Here is a 20,131-nt window from a genome sequence, read left to right as displayed (position 1 = left end):
ACTTTAACACACCACTCACCCCAAAGGATAGATCCACGAGACAGAAAATAAGTAAGGACAAAGAGGCACTGAACAACACACTAGAACAGATGGACCTAATAGACATCTATAGAACTCTACATCCAAAAACAACAGGATATACATTCTTCTCAAGTGCACATGGAACATTCTCCAGAGTAGATCACATACTAGGCCACAAAAAGAGCCTCAGTAAATTCCAAAAGATTGAAATGCTACCAACCAACTTTTCAGACCACAAAGGTATAAAACTAGAAATAAATTCTATAAAGAAAACAAAAAGGCTCACACATACATGGAGGCTTAGCAACATGCTCCTAAATAATCAATGGATCAATGAAAAAATTAAAATAGAGATCAAGGAATATATGGAAACAAATGGCAACAACACAAAGCCCCAACTTCTGTGGGACGCAGCAAAAGCAGCCTTAAGAGGAAAGAATATAGCGATCCAGACACACTTGAAGAAGGAAGAACAATCCCAAATGAATAGTCTAACATCACAATTATCAAAACTGGAAAAAGAAAAACAAATGAGGCCTAAAGTTAGCAGAAGGAGGGACATAATAAAGATCAGAGAAGAAATAAACAAAATTGAGAAGAATAAAACAATAGAAAAAATCAATGAAACCAAGAGCTGGTTCTTTGAGAAAATAAACAAAATAGATAAGCCTCTAGCCAAACTTATTAAGAGAAAAAGATAATCAACACACATCAACAGAATCAGAAATGAGAATGGAAAAATCACGACAGACTCCACAGAAATACAAAGAATTATTAAAGACTACTATGAAAAACTATATGCTAACAAGCTGGAAAACCGAGAGGAAATGGACAACTTTCTAGAAAAATACAACCTTCCAAGACTAACCAAGGAAGAAACACAAAAGTTAAACAAACTAATTATGAGCAAAGAAATTGAAACGGTAATCAAAAAATTACCCAAGAACAAAACCCCTGGGCCAGACAGACTTACCTCAGAATTCTATCAGACATACAGAGAGGACATAATACCTATTCTCCTTAAAGTTTTCCAAAAAATAGAAGAGGAGGGAATACTCCCAAACTCATTCTATGAAGCCAACATCACCCTAATACCAAAACCAGGCAAAGACCCCACCAAAAAAGAAAATTACAGACCAATATCCCTGATGAATGTAGATGCAAAAATACTCAATAAAATATTAGCAAACCGAATTCAAAAATACATCAAAAGGATCATACACCATGACCAAGTGGGATTCATCCCAGGGATGCAAGGATGGTACAACAATCGAAAATCCGTCAACATCATCCACCACATCAACAAAAAGAAGGACAAAAACCACATGATCATCTCCATAGATGCTGAAAAAGCATTTGACAAAATTCAACATCCATTCATGATAAAAACTCTCAGCAAAATGGGTATAGAGGGCAAGTACCACAACATAATAAAGGTCATATATGATAAACCCACAGCCAACATCATATTGAACAGCGAGAAGCTGAAAGCTTTTCCTCTGAGATCAGGAACAAGACAGGGATGCCCACTCTCCCCACTGTTATTCAACATAGTACTGGAGGTCCTAGCCATGGCAATTAGACAAAACAAAGAAATACAAGGAATCCAGATTGGTAAAGAAGAAGTTAAACTGTCACTATTTGCAGATGACATGATATTGTACATAAGAAACCCTAAAGACTCCACTCTAAAACTACAAGAACTGATATCGGAATACAGCAAAGTTGCAGGATACAAAATTAACACACAGAAATCTGTGTCTTTCCTATACCTAACAATGAACTAATAGAAAGAGAAGTCAGGAAAACAACTCCATTCACAATTGCATCAAAAAGAATAAAATACCTAGGAATAAACCTAACCAAAGAAGTGAAAGACCTATACCCTGAAAACTACAAGTCACTCTTAAGAGAAATTAAAGGGGAAACTAACAAATGGAAACTCATCCCATGCTCTTGGCTAGGAAGAATTAATATCATCAAAATGGCTATCCTGCCCAAAGCAATATACAGATTTGATGCAATCCCTATCAAATTACCAGCAACATTCTTCAACGAACTGGAACAAATAGTTCAAAAATTCATATGGAAACACCAAAGACCCCGAATAGCCAAAGCAATCCTGAGAAAGAAGAATAAAGTGGGGGGTATCTCACTCCCCAACTTCAAGCTCTGCTACAAAGCCATAGTAATCAAGACAATTTGGTACTGGCACAAGAACAGAGCCACAGACCAGTGGAACAGATTAGAGACTCCAGAAATTAACCCAAACATATATGGTCAATTAATATTTGATAAAGGAGCCATGGACATACAATGGCAAAATGACAGTCTCTTCAACAGATGGTGCTGGCAAAACTGGACAGCTACATGTAGGAGAAAGAAACTAGACTGTCTAACCCCATATACAAAGGTAAACTCAAAATGGATCAAAGACCTGAATGTAAGTCATGAAACCATTAAACTCTTGGAAAAAAACATAGGCAAAAATCTTTTAGACATAAACATGAATGACCTCTTCTTGAACATGTCTTCCCGGGCAAGGAAAACAAAAGCAAAAATGAACAAGTGGTACTATATTAAGCTGAAAAGCTTCTGTACAGCAAAGGATACCATCAATAGAACAAAAAGGAACCCTACAGTATGGGAGAATATAATTGTAAATGACAGATCCGATAAAGGCCTGACATCCAAAATATATAAAGAGCTCACTCACTTCAACAAGCAAAAAACATAATCCAATTAAAAAATGGGCACAGGAACTGAACAGACAGTTCTCCAAAAAAGAAATTCAGATGGCCAACAGACACATGAAAAGATGCTCCACATCGCTAGTCATCAGAGAAATGCAAATTAAAACCACAATGAGATATCACTTCACACCCGTAAGGATGGCTACCATTCAAAAGACAAACAACAACAAATGTTGGCAAGGTTGTGGAGAAAGAGGAACCCTCCTACACTACTGGTGGGAATGTAAATTAGTTCAACCACTGCAGAAAGCAGTATGGAGGTTCCTCAAAATCCTCAAAATAGACTTACCATTTGATCCAGGAATTCCACTCCTAGGAATTTACCCTAAGAATGCTGCATTCCAGTTTGAAAAAGACAGATGCACCCCTATATTTATCGCAGCACTATTTACAATAGCCAAGAATTGGAAGCAACCTAAGTGTCCATCAGTAGATGAATGGATAAAGAAGATGTGGTACATATACACAATGGAATATTACTCAGCCATAAGAAGAGGACAAATCCTACCATTTGCAACAACATGGATGGAGCTAGAGGGTATTATGCTCAGTGAAATAAGCCAAGCAGAGAAAGAGAAATACCAAATGATTTCACTCATTTGTGGAGTATAAGAACAAAGGAAAAACTGAAGGAACAAAACAGCAGCAGAATCACAAAACCCAAGAAGGGACTAACAGGTACCAAAGGGAAAGGAACTGGGGAGGATGTGTGGGCAGGGAGTGATAAGGGGTGGGAAGAAGAAGGGGGTATTACGATTAGCATGTATAATGTGGGGGGTGGGGGAAAGGGGAGGGCTGTACAACACAGAGAAGACATGTAGTGATTCTACAACATTTGCTTAGCTGATGGACAGTGACTGTAATGGGTCTGTGGGGGGGGCTTGGTATAGGGGAGAGCCTAGTAAACATAATATTCTTCATGTAATTGTAGATTAATAACAAAAAAAAAGAGAAAGAAAAGTGGGATTACTTCCTTATAGGATAAAACTAATTGCAAATCAATGATTAATGCATGCTTTACATATCCTTAATTTTGATCTTTCAAAGGGTGTCAGATGATCAGCTATGGAAGTATATTTCTCTGATAATATTCCTTTCTCTTAAAAAAAAAAGCAGTTCCTGTGTGGTGATCTCCAATAGGTTCTTCACAATGGTATAACGGTCATATCAAAGTGTGGGCAAAGGGTTTGTTTGTGTTTATATAGAGGATCAAAGCCTAATTTGGCTACCCAGAAAACAATTTAAGATACGATATGAAGAAGAACTTCCAACATCAACATTCTCTGATAGAGTCATTCCAGAAGATGATCTTCAAAAAACTGCAACAAAGATCCTGGCGCTGCTGCAGTTGTAGCTGCATTCATCCCACCGGTTCCTGGAGTTGCCATTGGAATGAAGAAGGAGATATGTAAGCTGGCCTGTGCATACAGTAAAACAACAAATTTGACTGGATCTATACTGTTGGAACTCAACCAAGAATTAGGAGAAGTGCAAGTTGCAGTGCTCCAAAATCTCGCGACTACAGACTATCTACTGTTAAAAGAACATATGGCATGTGAACAGTTCCCAGGAATGTGTTGTTTTAATTTGTCTGATTTTTCTCAAACTATTCAAATTCAGTTAGACAATATCCATCATATCACTGATAAGTTTTCACAAATGCCTAGGATGCCTAACTGATTTTCTTGGTTTCACTGGAGATGGCTGGTAATTGTAGGTCTGCTTTGGTTATGTAGCTATATTCCTATTATGTTAATGTGCATGCACAATTTAATTAGTAGTTTAAAACCTATACACACTTATGTTACTCTACAAGAAGATATGTCAAAGAAATAATCAATCTTCCCATGTTTTTTTCCGTCTGCTACTTCTATAGCTTTTCTTCTTCCTTCCTAATTACAACCCTTTAGTAGAATTAGTGCCTCATATAGAAAATTACCGAGTATCATAATTCTTCCAAGTGGTAAAGATACCTCAAGACAAACGCTGGGCATAAAAGCCACAGGGCATAAATATGCAAAGAAGTGAAAAGCTAACCTTTTCAAACAATATTGTTTCTCTCTCACTTACCAACTTTATATTTCCCTATATGGCCCTGGAAGATGACTGGTTAGCCAGAGACGGGTAAGATTCCTCAAGGGAGGAACAACCTAAGACAGGCACAGTCGCAGGGGGGCCATCAGGTAAGAAATTGGGGACCAACAGAGTGGAGGCTTAGAACGTCACCCCCCCTGTTTTGAGAGAAATCTTCTGCATCTGTGGGTGTTTTGTTGCCCTTGTCTAGCTTGGATTAATACTTAGTCTATAGGCACAGACCTGATCATCTACATTTGCCCTCTTACAGCACTAAATTATGTTTTCTTCCTTTATCTTGCATCTACCTACCACTCCAGCATTTTATTACAAATAATAATAATAATAATAATAATAATAATAATAATAATAATAAGGTAGAAATGTGGGATTCACATATAAATCAAGTATAAAAATCAAACAAATAATCATAATTGACCTGATTGTTTATAGTTCATGATGCATGATCAAAACCGAAAGTTTCTGTGACGACTGCCCTTGCACCGTTCACCATGTAAGAACTTATTCACTATGTGAGACCTTGTTCACCATGTAAGAACTTGTTCGTTATACTTCAGAAGATTGGAGACTGACGAGAATTAGGCTTGGGGTTGATTAATGACTATGCATTGAGTCCCCTATACAGAATTTTATTGTTGTTAACAACCATTTGATCAATAAATACGAGAGATTCCCTCTCAAAAAAAAATTATGTCTTGATATTCTCCATTTGTTCTTTTCAAATTATGTCATAAACACATGACATAACTAGAAATGAACTGCGACATAGGAAAACTCACACTGCCTACCTGCATCACAGAGAAAACTGCAAAATACCTGACCTCTCCTTGAAAAAGAATTCATTTCTACTTCCTTTACAACTATTAAAAAAACCCTGAAATGATTATTTTTTCTTAAAATGGATTATATGTTAAATAAAAACAAATCTAAAAAGAATAAAGAATGAAAATGGGTGCTTTTATTTTATGAGGAGTTTGGCTAATTAAAATTTAGTCTAAAATGGAGTGAGTCACTCAAATCTAAAGACTAGAAAACATTAAAACCTAGATAATTATCCAGAGAGAAGGAAACACTTGTGTATTAAAAATCTGTGAATCCAAATTGTCTTTCTCTTTTCCTATATTATATATAGAGCTGAAGGACATAATCCCAATTGTGAGATGCTCATTAATACGGGTAAAAAACACTCCAGCTACATCTGCCCAAATTGAGCCAAATAAACAGTTTTTTGAGGAGAAATTGAGTTAATTCTGTCTGGCTTAAGGTAGGATAATTAATTTTTACTGACTTAAGGTAAAATTATTCTTGTAACACAGATTGAGTTGGCTAATTATTTCTCCATATGCTCCGACCCTCCACACCTGTCTCACCTGGCATGGCAGACCTCCCACATCTCATTGCACTCTCCCCAGGCTGTAAAGGACATGCCACTAAAACAGTCACCAGCCTGCCTCCAGCACAAAGAGAACCGGATTTTCAGGCATTAGTGTAGTAGATTGAAAAAAAATTTCATTTGTGATATTTATTTAACTAGGAAATATATAAAGCACCCTTTGAAATAAATAATTTTAAATTACCATTAAGTAAAGATTTACCCTTCCCATCAATGACCTCCCCAAAGTACACACACACACCAGGCACACACGAATTTCAATCATGCCAAATTAAAAATAAGTTAAAATCATTTACAGTTTTCACAAAGGGTATTTACAATGTATTTTGGAAACATTAGTGTTGACTTTGCTTTTCCAAATTTTAATGCACATAAAAATCACCTGGCTACTTGTTTTAAAATATATACACATCCCTGATTCTAGTTTTTATTTTCAGAGAGTGCATGGTATACAGATGAGACCTTGATCCAACTTTAAGAAATACAGTTCTAGGAGATGAGAACATCTAATCTATTTTTAACTTCCTTCCCTTTTCACATGTAAAGTCTTCCAAATATACATAGAGCAGCATGATTTCTGAATAATACAAAAGGGCCTGAGGGTGGAAGGGAGGGATAAGGGCAGGAAAAAAGGAAGGGGACATTATGATTAGCATGTATAATGTGTGGGGGGGCAAGTGGGGGGCTGTGCAACACAGAGAAGACAAGTAGTGATTCTACAGCATCTTACTATGCTTATGGACAGTGACTGAAATGGGGTTTGTGGGGGGACTTGGTGAAGGGGGGAGCCTAGTAAACATAATGTTCCTCATGTAATTGTAGATTAATGATACCAAAAAAAAGGGGGCCTGGATGTGAAATATGGATGTGATTTGTAATTATTCTTCTTGGTTGGCTTCCTATTCACTTTGCACTAGAACAGACCCACCCTCACAAATGAGAAAAAAATGGAGCTATGCAATGGAAAATTAAATCAAACTTGGTTAAAAAGCAAAGAGATGATTCTTGTTAGTTACTGATGCACTGATGCTTCCTCTTCTCTACTTTCCTAGAATTTAGAGGGAATTAGAAAGGCTGCCAGATGCTGTGGCGATTTAAGCATTATTAAATTAAACATAATAAAATGACAGAGAAATAGAAAGTGATGGCCAGTAGCAGAGAAATATGAAATGAAAAATTTCTCAGTTATGTCAACAACCATATTAAATTTAACTGTGTGAATAAAAGGAAATAAATCCAGCAAGTGGAGAGAGTACACTAAGCTGTATGAGGAGCCAACAGCTATTTCAGTGAAAATAAACTGAAATTCCAAAGAAAGATTACATTGTCCTCATGCACCCAAATTAATGTGTTTATTTAAACCTAGTAGCTAGATTTCGGGAAACACAATACGATGATGGGATTTTGGTGCTGGAAGAGTATCAGCTACTTATTCCAGACTCCAAAAAATAAGGACACTAAAATACCACGACTATTACTTGCCCCAAATCACTCAAATATTGAGAAGAGAGTTTCGTTCTCTCATTCTCTAGCCTCTGGTCTCATTTTCCTGTTAAATATGATTCGAATCACACACTTCGAAGTTATCACTTCACTGAACAATACTGTGGCATGCTCTCTGGGGCCCTTTATAAAGGCACCAATTCCATCCGGAAGGATCCACTCTCAGTTCTGATCACTTCCCAAAGGCCCCACCTCCACATGCTGTTCCATTAGGGATTCGCTTTCAACGTATGAATTTTGGAGGGACTCAAACATTCAGCAGATCTTAACAACCTCAAAAGTCATTTACAGATTCAAGGGAGTCCCTAATCAAAATTTCTATGACTTTTTTTTTTTTTCAGAAATGGAAAAGCTGGTCCTCAGATTCATATAGAATTTCAACTGGCCCTGAATATCCAAAATTATATTGTAAAAGGATAAAGTTGCAGGACTCCTCTCCTGATTTCAAAACTTCCTAGAGAAGTACTGTAACCAAAGCAATGTGCTACTGGCATAGCAGCAAACATATAAACTGATGGAATACAATTAAGAATCCAGAAATATACCCATACATCTATGAACAACGGATGTTCAAGAAAGGAGCCAACATCATTAAATAGAGGAGAAATAGTTTCTTCCACAAACGGTCCTGGGCAACTGGATATCCATATGTAAAATTAAATTGGGACCCTATCTTATACCATACACAAAAATCAACCCAAATGGATCAGTGATCTAAATATAACAGGTAAACTGTGAAAGTCTTAGAAGAAAATATAGGGGTAAATCTTCATAAACTTGGATTTAGCAACAAAGTCTTAGAAATAACACTTTAATAGCACAAACAACAAAAGAAAAACACAGACAAATTGGAATTCACCAAAACTAAAAACTGCATGTATGAGAAGATGTTATCAAGAAAGTGAAAAGACAATATAAAGAATGGTAGAAAATGTTGCAAATCATATCTGATAAGGGGTTAGTATCCAGAATATATAAAGAACTCTTATAACTCAACACAAAAAGGCGAACAAGCCTATTTTAAAAATGGGCAAAGGGCTTGAATAGACATTTCTCTGAAGAAGATATACCAGGGCCAAAAAACACATGGAAAGATTTTCAACATCATTAGTCATGAGGGAAATGTGAGCCAAAACCACAGTAAGATACCCCTTCATGCCCACTAGGATGGGTATAATTATAAAGGAGACAAACACAGAACGAGAAAGAAAAGTGTGGCTGAGGATATGGAAAAAATAAGAATTCTCATGTGTTGTGTTGGGAATGTAATGATTCAACCCCTGTAGAAAAAAGCTGTTTGTCCTTCCAAAAGTTAAACAGAGAATCACCATATGACTCAGAAATTCTACTTCTAGGCATATACCTAAGATAACTAAAAACAGGTACTCAAATATGTGTACAAGCATGTTCATACCAGCACTGTTCAAACAAAGATGGAAACAACCTAAGAGTTGATTAGCACATGAATGGATGAATGACATATTGTGGTATATCAATACAGTCAAATGGTATCCATACAACAAAAAAAGGAATAAAACACTGATGCACGCTATAATGTGCATGAACCCCAAAAGCTGTATAATAAGGAAGCCAGACACAGAAGATTGCATGTTGTATGCCTCCATTCCAATGCAGTATCCAAAACAGGTAAATCCACGGAGACAGAAAGCAGGTTTGTGGTTTCTCAGGACTTGGGCATGGCAGGAGTGGTGGGTTACTGCATAATGCTCACTACGTTTCCTCTGGGGCTGATGTAAATGTTCTGGGATCAGTTGAGGTGGTGGTTATACTACATCATGATACACTAAATGCCACTAAGTTATTCACTTGAAAAAGGTTAATTTCACGTAATGTGATTTCACTTTAAAGAAAAAGAAGAAAGAACAATGAATATCTCAGATGTATTAAAGCTATCTGAGTTTTTCAGTAATCTTAGAGTCTTATTTTTAATTTGAAGACTAGTTTTAATTTTTAAGAGATATTATGACCAAAGTGTTTTGTTATTTTAAATAAGAAGCTAAATATTATTTTTATCACTGCTTTAAATCAAGCTAATATAAATCAACTGAGAACAGCTATGTGCAATGCCAATCATTTTAGAGTAAGATAGTGGGTTTTTAGTAGTATGGTAGTGATATCAAACATTAAATGACATAATTTCATATCTGAATGTCACAATTTTTATTATAAAATTTCACAAAGTTCAAATTCTGTAAAATGTAAGTAACCTAAGGTGTCAAAATTTGCATCTTTGTTTTAATTGGCTATGGGAGAAAATATCATTTACCCAATACATGGGATGGAGATTTTAAAGGATAATGTGAGCTTCCAATAAGCTCACAGACCTTGTAGCCTTCTAACATTTGCCTGTAATAGAATAAAAGGGAGAGTATAAGAACTAAAGATAAATCAAAATACACAATGATAGTTAAATAATGAAAATGGAAGCAAAAACACATAGATTTATTTCTATATTTAACACACAATAATGAGGATATATCAAACAATGTAGTAGGGACTGAGATTGATATTCATAATTTCAATTTAACAAGACAAGACAGTATTTGGTGTTTTAAAAGAGAATGTGAAACTCCACTCAGAAATAATTTGTTCCTAGAAATAATGCTTTATAAATATAAAATCTTGTTTGTGTGACTTGGCTCTGGTGGAGAATCATAAGCCACGAAGAAAAATAAAACTCTTATTTTAAACTTGTAAAAATTAAGTCACTGTGTGCGTGTGTGTGTGTGTGTGTGTGTGTGTGTGTGTACACATGCATGTGTGTATATGTAAGGTGAGGGCAATCATTCTATATGACAGTGAGTGCCATCCTATTCTGCAGCATATTGGCTTATTCAATCCAGTGGGGAACGTTCAGTAGACACCTTCCTTCTGACATTAATAAGTGTTACTTAAAAGTTTATCTTTGCTAACTTCAGAAATTCTTGGGCAAAAGAACATTTTTCCACTCGACCCATCCAATTCCATTTGCCTTTATTAAAATGCATACAAAACTGTATATATATTTCCAACTTTTATGAAATAACAAAATTATCAATTCATCAAATTGTGAATTTTGGCCTAGTGTTTTTCTACAAACAAGACATTCTTCAAAATAAATTATTTTCATTTATGTAAAACTATAAACAGAATATATTTCACATAGGAAAAGATTAAACTTTTCCATATATATAGAAGTCCCTACAGTGATACAAATTTTTACTAATTACTATGTTAAAAGGTTACATTTCTAGTGTATGTCAGAGGATAAAGCTATACAAGATCGGTTAAACATGAAATGACCGTATCTAATTACATCGTTATATTATTCTATATTTAAATTATTACAGCAGTATAAGATATAATTATTAATTCTTAAAATTATTCAATAATTTTAAGAGTCATAGAAAGCAAAGAAAAATAATAAATTAGGAAGTTAACAAATCCATAGGTCTGCCTTCCTGCTAAACTACTGAATAAGATTTTCTCAAGAAAATTTACTAAAAATAAATACAATGTCATTCCTATTCAAGGAATAGACACTATCAGTAAATTCATCAGAAATTGACTTTGATGGCCTTTCCATTTTCAGATTAATTCATCATTTTCCTGAGACACATCAATTACCACTCTGTCACATTAACTTTCTGAAAATGACCAATTATGTGACCTGAATGGAGGCATTCAGCTGCCAGAATGATTTAAGAAAACAAGCTTCTAGAGCATTTCACAAGAGGCATATTGACTAGCTCATGGGGCTTTACCCAGTAGAATACTGACCACTTTTTCCAATAACTTTTTACTTTAAAAGGCTTAATTTGCAATGAAAAACACATGATCTGCATAACAACAGAAATAAGACTTTACAGGACAAGAACCGGTGCCATGCGTTGAGTAAGGAAACCCTCATTTATAGGGTGGCTATCATGTCAGAAAAAATGGTGGGGAGTTGCCATTCTACTTTTCTCCATTGCAGTGAAATCAGGACCCCTTCTGATGAACAGTGGCTTATCTATGTTTGTCCCCTTTTCTAGTTATTTTGTTCTGTCTTCTCACTTTGTAGTGAGCACAAACTCCACTTGTCCCTTCCTTTCCTTTCATGTGCCTCATCTCATTCTCTGTTCACAGAGTAAACCAAGGGAGGACAAGGCGGGGACTGGGAGAAAAGCTCAGAAAGAGGTTAGGATTCATGAAATCCTTACAGTGTTAAGTTTTCTTCTCTCCAAGCCCCAAAGAAGATGTCCTTTCTTAACGCCAAATTATCCTTCTTCGTGAAACTCCATTCTCTTTGTGCCTCCCCTAGGCACAGACCTGCCTCCCACGTGTTAAAGAAAATAACTGTTCATACTGATTTCTGGCGTCCAGTTCTCCCTCTCTCTATACTCGTCCACAGAAAGTCATCCCTCGACTCTCCAGTACCAACATTCATTACTTACTACATATACTGCAACTTTTTACTTGACAAATCCCTTCATTAAAAGAAATTCATTTCCTGACTGTTTTTGAGAGCCTATTATGAGTGGATATGCACTGAGTTGTAGGGATACACAGGTCAGCAAAAGGTACACAACTTTTCATGAGTCTCCTAGTCACATGAACAGAGATATTCACCAAAATATCTAACAAATAATTGCAAAAACTTCAAGACCTGTCTGATCTAGTCAGGTAGGTCAGAAATGGCTTTTCTGGGAAAGTAAAACCCTAGTTAATATCTGAAGAATAAATATACCTGAAGAAGGCAAAGGGGAGAGGGGAAGCGTGTAGCAGGCTACGTGGGAAGGGCCCCCAGAACACGAGCTGGATAAAGGTCTTCAAACAGGTGAACGGGTTCTGCAGGGCACCTAGGTCAGAAGAACATGTTTTCTGCTCTATAAAACATAGTGCCAGCTGTACTTCAGATGTGTTCTGTTGAGGTTAATGTGCAGTTATTTCATGTAACTATCTGGTTTGTATTTAGTGAAAGGGCCTATATGTATACAGAGGTTGTCAAAGGGAGAAAATTGTTTGAACCTTGGCCAGTATGAAGTGCAGGACTGAGAGAGACCGGAAGCTCTGCTGCTCTTGGAATTCCCATTTTTGTACAGTTGTAGTGTTGCCCAAATGCTCACATCTATTTAAGTTCGTTGTTGGCTTAACTGATAGGTGCGTGAGCTTAATCATCTCAGCGACATCTGGTGATGGAAGAAATGTATATAGGAAATGAAATTACTCTCCCAGAAAGAGACATCAATGCAAAACTCCTACAGCAGAAGAATGGTTCAGGGACTAAAAGGTGAGAGTGGGGAGGGAAAAATAAGGAAAGAAGAAAAATAACTCTGGTAGCAGATAGTGCCCAGGGCCCAGACCATGGCAATTACTGATGTTTTCTCTGCACCCTTGCAGCCAGTCCCCCCCATAAAATTCATTTCAGCTTTTCAGTATCTTTCACAAAGCTAGTTCTCAAGCATCTTTGCCATCATTTAAAATGAGGCTTCGTTCTGAGGAGGCACTCAACGCTGTCACAGAAGGTCCTTCACAGATGTCCGTTGTTTGATCAATCGCGATAGTGCCAAGCAACCATATTACAATGCCACTGTGACCCAAAGCAACAAACAGAAAGCTCCACAAGCAGAGGTTGTTCTAGAAAAGTCTATGCCTGTGACTTAGGCTTTAAAACTAAATTTCTACCACCAGAGTAGTAATTTTACAATCTATCCATTAGAAGTCCAGCTGTACTGCTGTTTTTGTTTTAATTGTGAGAGATTGATGCACACATCGCCTTAAACACAGGATATAATGGCAACTACCAGATGGATGTTTATGTGATCAAATCACTCATGCAAAGAAGAATCTCTCTTTAAATTAACAATTCAATTTAAAATTGAATATATTTCTTGAAAAATGTATTGCCTGTAATACTGAAGCCAAAAAAGTATGCAGCACTCTGTGAAATTCCTCTCCTCTCTGATAAGTAGGGATTTAGAAAAAATTCATTGAACAATGAGATTGTTAAATTCAATAAATTAACAAAATTTATTAACATGGAGATTTCTGTGGGTATCAAACATTTGCTAAGTGGGGTGAGATGTAAATATAATGTGGTAAGCAATCTTACATCTCTTTTAGAGACTGATAATTGAATAATGTTTACTGTTTTGTCGTACATGCCAGGACCTGTTTCCACTGCCTCAGTCACACATAGCACTTAATGCACAGAGATACCCAGTACTTCATCTGGTACTTATATGCATATATATACATGGTATGTCTATGGTACTTACACACATAATGTTTATACATATAGATTAGGTTCTATTGAAATGCTCTTAAAACTACACTTTGACTTTGTGTTAAAATAAAATCTACACTAGTCTCTGGACTTTGGCATGTTCTATATGCAACTTTGATTTCTTTGTTTTTGGGGACATCTGAATCTTGATACCTTGATCTGTGGGGGTCTCTGTGGCACCAAGGATTTTGACCTGTAGCTGCTCCATGATAAGTGATTATTTTGGTTCAGGGAGTGAGTCTGAATTCTGAATGAAGAGGGCAAAAATCACCACATCTCCTCCTGGTCACCAGAATGATGTATGTGTGCGCAAGGAAGAGTATTCTGACGGATGAGCACACCCACTGACTGGTCAGACCTTCCGCCGTCCTTGCAATTTCCAACTTCTTTCCAGTTCTAAGCCAAAGAACTACATTGGCCTCTAAGAGCCCAGGTTTGAACTCACTGTCCCTGTGGACAGGACCTGTCAATTAACATATATGCCAGCTCCAAAGGGTCCCCAATCAGCTAACCCCACCTGACATAATTTAAAACGTTTTGATGTAACTAGAAAGACATCAAAATGCAATAGAATGAATTCTTCATCTGTGTTCCCTTTTTCACTTTATTCTTAGCAATCATCATGATGTATTATTGATGATAATTTACGTGTATACTTCCCTATACAGATTCTAAGCCTATCTTGGGCAGGTGATAGTGATTCATTAATCTTCACATCACCAGCATGTAGAGCGCCTAGACATAGAGTATAATATAAATAAATGCTTCTGTTCAAATAAATCAAATGGCAACAGGTGTTTTGATGATCCGAACCTTATTTCATAATGTAAATAATTCTGTGCCTTCACAAGTAAAAATCTGCAAAAAAAATTCTCTACAGATATATCAGTTGCACATATGTCAGAACCAAAAACACCATTATGGATGGTTTATGAATCTGCATAATAGAAAATTATGATCCTGAGTATACCATTTGACTTTAGATATTTGCACTGCCATCATGAAACACTAGTGCAATTTAATTGTGCATTTGCAATAAATCCGGAGAATCACAAATAATAAGGAAAAGTGATATGGAATTCAATATTTCTGGCCATTTAGCTTTTAGAGCTCATATGAGTATGAGCTATTTATATTACTCAAAAATATCAACTTATCAAACTCACTTTTAACTCACTGTTAAAGGAATTGAGTGAAGAAACAAAATTATGTGCATTATGATGTTATAAGTACTTTAATGGAAGAAACAGAAACAAAATGTATATGGTTTGCAGTAGGTTGACATAAAAATACACAAACTACAACTGCTACTAAAAGATACTTAAAAATCCAAAAACTGTTTATCCAAAAACATCTTGTCTACAGCAGGAACTATATGTCTCTTGGCTTTAGGATAAAACAATTACAAAACAATCTAAATTTCCCAAAGTCAACTTTGGATTTAATTCTAGTTTTATCAATTGTGGCATCGTCTATAAAAGCTATTTGCAATATGATATATTTGATTGACTCAAATATAATTTTTCTGAGACTAACTGAAATGGAACCAGAGAAGAGAAAACTTCAGCTAAATTTAATTGTTTACACAGATAATTACCATAGCTACCAACACATGCTTATTGTATAGCTGCTCAGACTACTGGGGAAATATGCTTACTGGGAATGAGTTGCTTGGGAACCATTGAAACAAAGCTGTAACAGGGAACCAAAACCACAAAGGTCCTTTCCTTACTTCATTTTTCCTTCCTTTTGGAAAAGCCTGAAACTGTCAAATCTGTCATGTTCTAACATTTTCACACAAAATTTGTTACATTCAGTTTTGATCAGAATGAACAACGTTATTTTACCTGACACTGGGAGAAAGAGCGAGCTATCAGATATTAAATAGTACCAGAGGAAATATTCAGATTTAAAGAAGTGTGAAAGTTAAAGCAGCATCTCCCTAGGCGTCTGGCGGGCACATGCAGTGCCTAAGGACACTCGCTCCGAGGAGCTCCCTTACCTGTTGTTCTTCCTGCAGTTCCGACTGCGATGCCTTGACATTGGGACCTTGAGACTCTGCACTTACTCTGTTTTTTCCTTCCAGGAGCTCTTCCAGTTCTTTCACCTGGACTTTGAGCCTCCTATTTTCTCTCTCCAGTCCTTGTTTGTCTGTTTCCAGGATCTCCCTCTTGTCCCACTCGGAGGTGTTTTCAGCCTGCAATCTCTCCAGCTAAACACAGAAGAAACAAAGAGGCAGCAGGTAGCACTTGTAACTGACACAAGGCAGCACGCCCAGCAGTCAGGCCCCCACCCAGGAAGGTCCAGGGATGTGTGCAGTTAGACTGTGTTTAAAAAAGAAATTCTATTTGTCTGAAAATTCAAGCACACAAATGTCCTAAGGCCAGGCCACACCTGAGCTAAAGAAGCCTCGTCTCTTGCTTCATTCGCTTGTCCACCTCTACAACCATATGGACCATATCTGTTAAATAAATACGTTAAGTGCAAAACAGATGGTATTTTTACCAACAATCTCTACTCAACTGATGAATACTTGTCAGTTGAGAAGGCACAGAATCATTTCTGGGCAATTTTTGATTGGATGGATATAGTTCATGTATTCATTCACCATACCTTTCAAGTTCCAGGCACTGTACTAGTCACTGAAAATAAAGACAAGTGAATGCAATAAACTATTATAAATTTCATGATTAGAGTACTGTAAAATATGTTAGATTCTCTTGGAGAGATACTTATAATTATCCATAACCAGAACCTACCTCTAGAAGTTTAGATTCAATTGACTGAGAATAATTTTAATAGCTCCCTTAGTCAGTTTTTATTACTTTAACTTTTTATGTTTATATTTTTAAAAGGTAATATAGAATGTGTTTATTTTCTACAGGTTTATTTCGTTCAAATGTTTGTCTATTTTAATAATGAGGTTGATTTTTTTTTTCTTGTTCTGGGTTTTCTAAGTAGAACTGATCATTAACTTCTGAGCTCTAAATTTGAGTCCTGAACTCTGAATTCTAATCCTGACTTCACCATTTATTCTGTAGATAAGCTCAGTCAGGTAACTAAATCTCCCCAGTGTGGATCATTTATTCTCTGGTGTGACAGGGTTTGTGGGAAGTAAAATTAATTACATTGACAGGAAAGCTTTGTGTATCATAGCTGCTACTTAGAAGAGAAACACTGTGGTGATATGATTTCAGAAAAAGAACTGTATATGTATTTCTCCCATGTACACATACTGGACACATATACCCCAAAAGTCAAAGGAAACTATACACATAAATCTATACACTGCAGTTACTCTTCACAGTAGAAAAGCCAGCGGAATCTAGCCTGGTTCTGGCGCTTACTCACTGGCTGATTCTGAGCAGGACACTCTTTCTGTGCCTCAGTTTTCCAACTGAAATTAGGATGAGACCGCCAGACCCACTAAAGTGGTAGTATTATAAGGCCTGGGGGAGAGAAATTATTGAAAATGTCTTGTAAACTATGTAACATGATGAAAATATGAGGCATTTAAAAACTATTTGCTAAGGATAAAAAAATGGAAAATACTTATTTTTACATTGTTCATTTTTAATGGCTTGATTGCAAAGTACTGAGTGGTATATGCTGTTATAAAGTACTTTTCTATGACATTTTAAATACTAAAAGAAAAATCAACTTAGTCAACATTAATAAAAATGTGACCGTTCAAAAATATCATTGGAAATAAGTTTTTTGATTGAAAACGCCTAAAAACTGCTTTTTCATAAAAATATACACATATATTTTATATATCTACATATATATAATTGCATAGTTGTTGGAGAAAATCTTCTGTTCCCAAATCTAAAGGAGGCTAGGCTTCTAAAAAGACAGGAAACCAAAATTACATTCTTGGCACTAGACCTGGTTATCAATTAATTATAATAAACTAAAGGATCAAATTTTAAATGACACAATTTGACATTTGGGATGCCTGTTTGGGGATATGAGGTGAAAACAGTATTTCACAATCTAATTTAGAGCATGACATTACTTTAATTACTAAGATTAATGCTTAAACTTTTGGACCATCATCACATTACTTATCAGAATGAAAATAATAAAACTGTAACAAAAACCCATCAACTTAGTGATAAAATATTAATTTTAGGAGAATAAATGTATTTTTGGCCAAGGTCAAATATAATATTATGTCAAGTCTTTGTAAAATTATAGGCATTTAAAAGAACTCACTAAATGAATTTTATATCTAATAACAGATAGTAGGTATAACTAAGATTTTAAATAAGAAATAGGTGTTTTTTATGAATAAATTCTAATTCTTTAAAAAAAATTAAAGGAATGATTTTAACAGTTGTAACAACAAATCTCAAATAATGATATCTGATAATTAACTATTTGCAGTTTCCTTATTGGCATACTAATCATTTGATAAATTAATGTATGTAACACATCAAAAAGAAAATATTCTGTAGAAATTGGAACATCATAAATATCATAAGCAGCTTTTTTCTTTATTTTAAAAAATTATTATATGATCAGTCTTCCGAAGAATTATATGAAAACCCACTACCTTAAAAGCCATTCAATTGAGTGCAAGTTAAAATGATTAATAAAGGTACAATTTTAAGCTTTCAGGATTTATTGCAAACAATGCTAATAATCATATTAAATGGAAATGGAATTCCACTGATTTGCTTCCAAGAAAAAAATCCTAAGGTATTTTAATTGTAACTCTAATACACTATGAATTTTAACTAATAATGGGTACTAGTGTTAAATGAATATCAGGTAATACAGGAATTATTGAAAAATATTTTCTAAACTATTTAACATAAAAGTACATTCTAATCAGAGTACTCTCTAAATTTCAGTTGATTTAATGACTTCCAATTTTATGCATATTAAACACTGAGAAAAAAATATACCCAACTATCCACCTGTTTGACAACAAATATGTACTGAATATCTTTTATATAAGAGGGACTGAATATGCCATTGCCAAATTACAAATAAATATATATTACAAATTGGACAAGTTCACATAAAGTAGGAGGACCCCTGGGTGCTGTGAGATTGGCCTGCAATAAATTAGATAATCAAAGAAGGTTATTTAATAAAACAATATTTAAGCCGAAACCGAAGTTTAAGAAGGCAGAATCAAGATTACAGCATCCAAATAAAGGAAGCAGGAAATAGGTTTGAATGTTTTAAGAGCCAAGAGTCCAGTCATGAAGTGTCAGGAACTGGGAGAGTATGGGATGAAAGGAGACTGGACAGGCAGGAACTGGTTCTCCAAAGTGTGCGTGTCAGATCATTTGAGTGGCTTGTGTAAAATGTAGTATTGTGATTATTCTTAAGGATAGAATATGCGGTTATTGCTAAGCATTTCCATCTGTTAATTTGACCTTCATCGACTGTCATTGTTTGGTACTGTTGAAAGATTCTAATCAATGTGATCACTGGAATATAAGTCAATGAAACCAGAACCGTGTCACTTCGCTCATTAGTCTGGGACTTGATCTGTGCTATGTAAGCGTTCCAAAAATACCTGTTGAATGAGTATGAAAGTACTAATGGTATTCTCCAGGAAAAAAAGCTCTCTGTACTTCAGTTATAACAATTAGACACAAAGCAAAATTAGGGTAGAATCCCAGAGGAGCCAGTAATTGAATTTACTGTTGCCCAACGCCCATAAGATGCTCCGCATGCCCACCCTGGGTCCTTCCCCCTCTTGTCGCAGCTCCATGCCATTTGGTGGCAGGTGAAGGCAGTGAGGTAAAAAGACGATTTTCAGTAAAATAAGCTGGAGTTGAGTCCCAGTTCTTTCTATCCTGAAAGCATCCACTTTTCATTTATAAAATACAGAAAATATTTCCTACAGCTTAGTGTTATGGGCAGAAATTATATTACTTAGGGGAAATATTTATTAAACTTCCTAACTCAACACAAATATTTCTCCTCATACATTTGTTTTCTGAAGAACAAAACATATCAACAGCCCAGTCAACTATGACAGATGCAAACAGTGTTTTAATTTTTCATCATGCTTTATCCAGACGACAATCGTTTTGTAAATGTAAGTCATCTTGTTAAGTGAGAAAAACCCCAACA

General features: G+C 35.7%; 1 protein-coding gene across 4 annotated transcripts in view; it reads right to left on the bottom strand.

The window, feature by feature from the left end:
* The window catches only part of CCDC102B (coiled-coil domain containing 102B), a 296,555-nt gene that overhangs the window by 133,242 nt on the left and 143,182 nt on the right, over nucleotides 1-20,131 (bottom strand). For all 4 annotated transcript variants that reach the window (XM_073213201.1, XM_073213202.1, XM_073213204.1 and 1 more), the window contains exon 7: nucleotides 16,035-16,244. In XM_073213201.1, the coding sequence (XP_073069302.1) occupies nucleotides 16,035-16,244 (210 nt within the window). The remainder of the gene's footprint in view (nucleotides 1-16,034; nucleotides 16,245-20,131) is intronic.

Source organism: Manis javanica, chromosome 9 (assembly GCF_040802235.1).
Source record: "Manis javanica isolate MJ-LG chromosome 9, MJ_LKY, whole genome shotgun sequence".
NCBI classification, from domain to species: Eukaryota; Metazoa; Chordata; class Mammalia; order Pholidota; family Manidae; genus Manis; species Manis javanica.
This window is presented reverse-complemented; position numbering and strand designations above follow the sequence as displayed.